This window comes from Zingiber officinale, chromosome 3A, assembly GCF_018446385.1.
Source record: "Zingiber officinale cultivar Zhangliang chromosome 3A, Zo_v1.1, whole genome shotgun sequence".
In the NCBI taxonomy this organism is placed as follows: domain Eukaryota; kingdom Viridiplantae; phylum Streptophyta; class Magnoliopsida; order Zingiberales; family Zingiberaceae; genus Zingiber; species Zingiber officinale.
Genome location: NC_055990.1, coordinates 107,839,848 through 107,845,100, shown reverse-complemented (window position 1 = coordinate 107,845,100; position 5,253 = coordinate 107,839,848). Strand labels below are relative to the sequence as shown.

Below are 5,253 nucleotides of genomic sequence, written 5' to 3'. Positions count from 1 at the left end.
GACGACTTAAGATTTATCTCATTATATATCTATGTTCTATATATCTATATGTATCTCTCTCTATATTCATGAAATGAGCACTAGAAGAATTGCTAAGATAGTGAAATTTTTTTTTTTAAAGTTTGATTCATTTTAAATTTAATTTGACTTAATTCGATTATATTATTAAATAAATTTAAATATTCCAAAGCCCGGGTCAGCCCAGCCAAGCTTGTTTACAGCCCTACGAGCAAAGGTTGTGGCGGCAACCGGGACAAGCGGTCGCTTTCCATCGTTGCTTGTCCTTCTCCTCTCCGCCCATGGCTTCTCCTGCTTCCTCCTAATTCTAATCTTCCCCCTTCCAAATCCCCGCTTCCTCCTCGCGTCTCCCTCCTCACCACCCCAACAACGACGGCGCGCCACTCACGACTTCCTTAGGATGATCTCCAAGCTGTCCGTCTCCTGCACCACCTTCAACATCCTCGCACCCATTTACAAGCGCCTTAGCGAGAAGGTACCTGAATCCAGTCGATTTGGCTTCGTTTTCCGTTCTTGTTCCTTCGATTTAGGTTTCCGGCGTTGATTTCGCTTTCCCTTTAGGATCAGAGTTGCCGAGAGAGCCAGTACAGGGGCTACTGGCTGAGCCGGAATGAGCGAATCATCGACCGCCTCCTGGGAGACCGGTCCTCCATCATTTGCCTTCAGGTGGGGTAATCGATGCTACTGCTCCTCCTGGTTCAAAGATCGCATCTTGGGCGATGGTTGTTGATTGAGATTTTGCAGGAGGTATGGATGGGGAACGAGGAGCTGGTGGATATGTACGAGAAGAGGCTTGGAGATGCTGGGTATATCAGCTTCAAGCTTCCTCGGACAAACAACCGCGGCGATGGTGCCTTTTGAGTTCTTGCCCCTTGTCAGAATTTGGTTTGGTTTATGAATTGCTAATGCCTATCATTATTATTTGATATGGTAATATCCATATACCGACATCTTTCAGCATCTTTTATTGTATTGCATTAGTATTTGTTGTAGATAGTCTTTCATTATTAAAAGGGCAGCCCGGTGTATGAAGCTCCCGTCAATCTGGAGTCTAGGAAAAGGTCTATTGTACGCAATCTTACCTTGCTTTGCAAGTGATTGTTTCCATGCCTCAAACATGCGACCTCCATTTCACACGACAGTAATTTTACAGTTGCGCCGAGGCTCCCCTTCAAAGAGAGCCAGTGTTGGTTGCTTACTTGCTTCTTGCTTTTGGAAATCCATGCCCTTTTTCAGCTAAAGGTAATCATAGAGATAAATGGAGGGATAGGATACATGTAGTTGACCCCAGATAGTTGGGATAACTATCAGTTGATTGATGATGATGATGATAATGCTACTTTATTGTATTTGTCCTGTAGATCTATCAAAGTTCATTTTAGTAGGTCCTTGTCTTCTTTATGGGAAAATAAGTCTTCAAAAGAAATCTTTAGGTTGCTAATTGTCTTAGTTTGGAGTGTAGGGTAGTTTTTCGGAGAAGTTTAATTTAATTTGATTTGTTCCTAATTTGTTTAGGTTGAGGTTTTAAAAGGGTCCAATTATGTTTGAATATCTTTGGCATAATAAGATTTTCTCTTGATTAATTTGTTCTCTATTCAACTCTTTATTTTTTTGTTTGAGATTGTGTATCTTTGGTGCTAGACAGAGCAATCAAGGGAATTCTATGAAACTTTGTAATTCAACGGTGGTTTAAGTGTAGTTGTTCCTTATTATAGCAGATCTGCATTAGGTCCAAGACGTTGTCATAGAATTTTTGAGATTCTAGAGTGAGGTGTAAGCCTATAGGTTTTTTCCCTTATTATTTTTATCGCTAAATATTTCTCCGCAAGTATGACCTAGGTTCTAGTGAATGGATGTCTGTAAGCAAATAAACTTAAATGGTATCATTGTTCAAAGTTCAAGGGTTGAAATTTGATTTGACAGCCTTTTGTCTTGAAGTATGACGGCCTTTTGTGCATTGAATCCCTACATAAATGCCATATTAGCCATTAGATTCCCTTTCATTTTGCAAAGATCATCTGGATTCCTAGCTGAAGTTGCTTAAATCATATTTAAAAAATTCAACATATTTTGTGAAATCAGACACTTCATATTCTATGATGGAAACATCCTGAACTAGATATATGATTAGTGCCTAATGATTCAGTGGTCGCTAGTTGAAATCAGAATGTTTCATCTCCTTTTCATCATGCAACTTGATACTGAATCTCTAGTTGAATTAAATTCGTATGCTCGTATTACAGGGCTCCTCACTGCTGTTCGGAGAGACTGTTTTACGATTATAGACTATCGTGAGATGCTCTTTAATGATTTGGGAGACCGTGTTGCGCAGCTACTACGTGTTGAATCAGTTGTTCCTTTATGGCAAGGGTGTAGTAACAGCATAAATGTGCAAATCATTATCGTAAATACACATTTGCTATTTCCACACGATGCTAGTCTCTGTATAGTCCGCTTGCAACAGGTACTATATTATTGTCTCTGATCTATTTCATTTTTTTCAGTCCAAAGGAACGCTGACAGGGACTGTATTTTGTCGTTGTAATTGTTAGGTATACAAGATACTTCAGTCCATCGAGACATATCAAAAGGAGAACGATCTTAGTCCTATTCCTATCATACTTTGTGGGTTGGTATTTCATTGCCTTTTGAAAGTTTGAATTGAATCAGATTTTCTGTAATCTATCATCTGCTACAGAGATTGGAACGGAAGCAAACGAGGTCAAGTATACAAGTTTCTCATATCACAAGGTTTTGTGTCATCGTACGATGCAGCTCACCATTATACCGACAGCGATGCTGATTGCCACAGGGTAAAAATCTATATAATTTCAGGTGATATGCAGTATACTTCTCTTTCCTTATCGTGTTTCTAATTTGTAGTGGGTGAGCCACCGTAACCATCACGGGAACATTTGCGGTGTTGATTTTATATGGCTTTTAAATCCGAACAACTCTAGGAAACCTCTTCGAACTAGCTGGAAAGAATCAGTCTTTGCCATTATTAAGGTAAATAATCTTTCTCAAACTCTGAGGTATATTTTTCATTTATAAATACATAGTCCCATTTCGATTGACAAGTACATACTAAAGTTGGCAGTTTGCTTTGCTTGGTGATTTTAAATCTTAACTAACAGAATGAAAAATAGACCTATACATCTCTATATGAAGGCATGTGCAAATGATGCTGCTATTAGATGACACAACTGTGGGGTTGGTGTCTGAGGTTTTCTTAATCATGAATCCTAAAGCAAATTCTAGCAAACCTTATGAATTCAAAAATGATTCGTGCACAGGATCTAGTTACATCGAAATTTAATAAACGAAATAAAAATGATGAATCTGAATGCAGCGACTTTGTCATCGTCTTAGTTTCATCCATGAAATCTGGTGATCTTGAGAAGAAGAACAGCAGGCGGATCTTCCATAAGGATTACGGTAAGGTTGCCGTACTCTCCTCGCCAATGAGAAGCGGGGAGGTCTCAAGTTATCCTTTTCTACGGGGACAACACCTTCTATATACAGTTTTGTTATCAAGCCATTAATAATAAGAGAATATGGGTTAAAGGATTCTACACATATAAACTCACATCCAATAACACAAACTGACAATTAACATCAAATAACATGTGTTATAAAACAACATGTTAGCCCACCGAATAGCGAGATAAAATCACAGTTGGGGCTTTGGGATGAGTTTTAATTAGACATTTAGAGTTTGTTGGATTTTGAGCAGAGATTTAATTTTGGCATCGTACGAGTTTTAAAATCATTCTCTGTTCTTTTATATTCCGCAGGTATCCTAACTAAATGAACTATGGTGCTTGTGGAATGAATGGGCCTTCTTTTCCAGGTTACACACAGAGAAAGTTCTTCACAAAGGGATTTCGCTAACTATTTGCAGTTTGTTGTTTCAGTATCTTTTGCAAGCGGCTTCTCTTTCTGAAGAAAATGCCTTTGCTTTTCTTAAAGCCGACAGTCCTGGTGACTACATTACCTATCCCGGGTTCTGTCAGGCACTCCACCAGGTACTAATGTTTGATAAAGATTAGGCTACCCTTTTTAACACTATTAAAGTGCATGATCTCATTCCTTGAATCGATGCAGTTAGGTCTGACTGGTCATCGCGATGGCCTTATTCCTGAAGATGCAAAAGACTTGTGGACTGAAGCTGACATTGATGGAAATGGTATGGTGGATCATGAAGAATTTCAGGTAAATTTCAAGTCTGCTATGTTCCTTATCGTCCAAGTTCATGTATAGTAAACTATCATTCGGCATGTTCAAATTCTATTTGAATGAGGCTACTTGGAAAAAGATCTCACATTTCAGCATAACTCAGTAATTATCCTTGAATGTGTTAGCCTTCTCATTTCTGAATATGTTATTCGAAACTGCTCTTCTTTGGAATTAACTCGACTGGGTTAAAACATCATTGTTCAGCAGCGAATTTGGTGTCCAAGTCCAAGATGGTCAGAGCATCCTCAGGAAAGCATAGAGCTGGGAACCGAGTGGGGATCAAACACCGCAAAGCCTGTTGCATTAGGATTCAGTGTTAAAGATGCAGTTCTGTTTCCGCCGGAAGTTGAGGAGGGGATGTGGCCGGAGAATTACTCGCTTTCGGACCATGCACCATTAACTGTGGTGTTTTCTCCTGTGAATTTGTCATTTTCTCCACAAAGTTTCTGAACTTCTGATGAATTTGCTGAGCAGTTCTTGAAAATGCTGATGCAGCTGAAGGAAATTTTGCTTCTTGAGTGATCTTTTTTGTTGTTGATCTTGTTTTTGCTCAAATTAATATTTTTGTGTGAAAATATCAGTGAAAAGGTCAAAAATTCAGTTCTCAATTTTTTTTTATCATATCTTTGTACTTGTAAAAATATACATATTATTCGTGTGCCTGTAATAAATTTTCCATGATAAAAGAAATGTATCCATATTTTTTATTGATAATTTTACCATTATTATATTAGTGATTACAACTGTTGATAAAAATTGAAAGGGCATTCCTTTTAATTGGAATAGTCTAACATCTCTTTTTTTATTTATTATCAAAAAGAGTTTCGTCTACGCACATGTTACCTTTTGAAATATTATTGTAGTAGTTATATACTTGTAGAAGCTATAATTTTATAGCTACAATATAATTGTAATAATTATAATTTTATAGTTATTGTAATATAAAACTATTTAGTATTATCATAAATAAATTTGTAACAATTATAAATTATGAGA

The 5,253-nt window shown here is 37.5% G+C and overlaps 1 protein-coding gene across 5 annotated transcripts; it reads left to right on the top strand.

Annotated features, from left to right (window-relative positions):
* The first annotated feature begins 223 nt into the window (after nucleotides 1-223).
* LOC122052254 (uncharacterized calcium-binding protein At1g02270-like) lies at nucleotides 224-4,971 on the top strand. 5 transcript variants are annotated; one of them, XM_042613697.1, is made up of 10 exons: nucleotides 224-493; nucleotides 586-684; nucleotides 763-868; nucleotides 2,262-2,482; nucleotides 2,571-2,647; nucleotides 2,717-2,831; nucleotides 2,902-3,027; nucleotides 3,936-4,046; nucleotides 4,126-4,233; nucleotides 4,465-4,971. In XM_042613697.1, the coding sequence occupies exons 1-10, from the start codon at nucleotides 419-421 to the stop codon at nucleotides 4,705-4,707; spliced, it is 1,281 nt and encodes a 426-aa protein (XP_042469631.1). In that variant the 5' UTR covers nucleotides 224-418; the 3' UTR covers nucleotides 4,708-4,971. The 5 variants fall into 5 exon arrangements, with proteins under 5 accessions (XP_042469631.1, XP_042469630.1, XP_042469629.1 ...); XM_042613696.1 differs by having other exon boundaries at nucleotides 226-493; nucleotides 4,462-4,971; XM_042613695.1 differs by having other exon boundaries at nucleotides 226-493; nucleotides 580-684.
* Nucleotides 4,972-5,253: the final 282 nt, after the last annotated feature.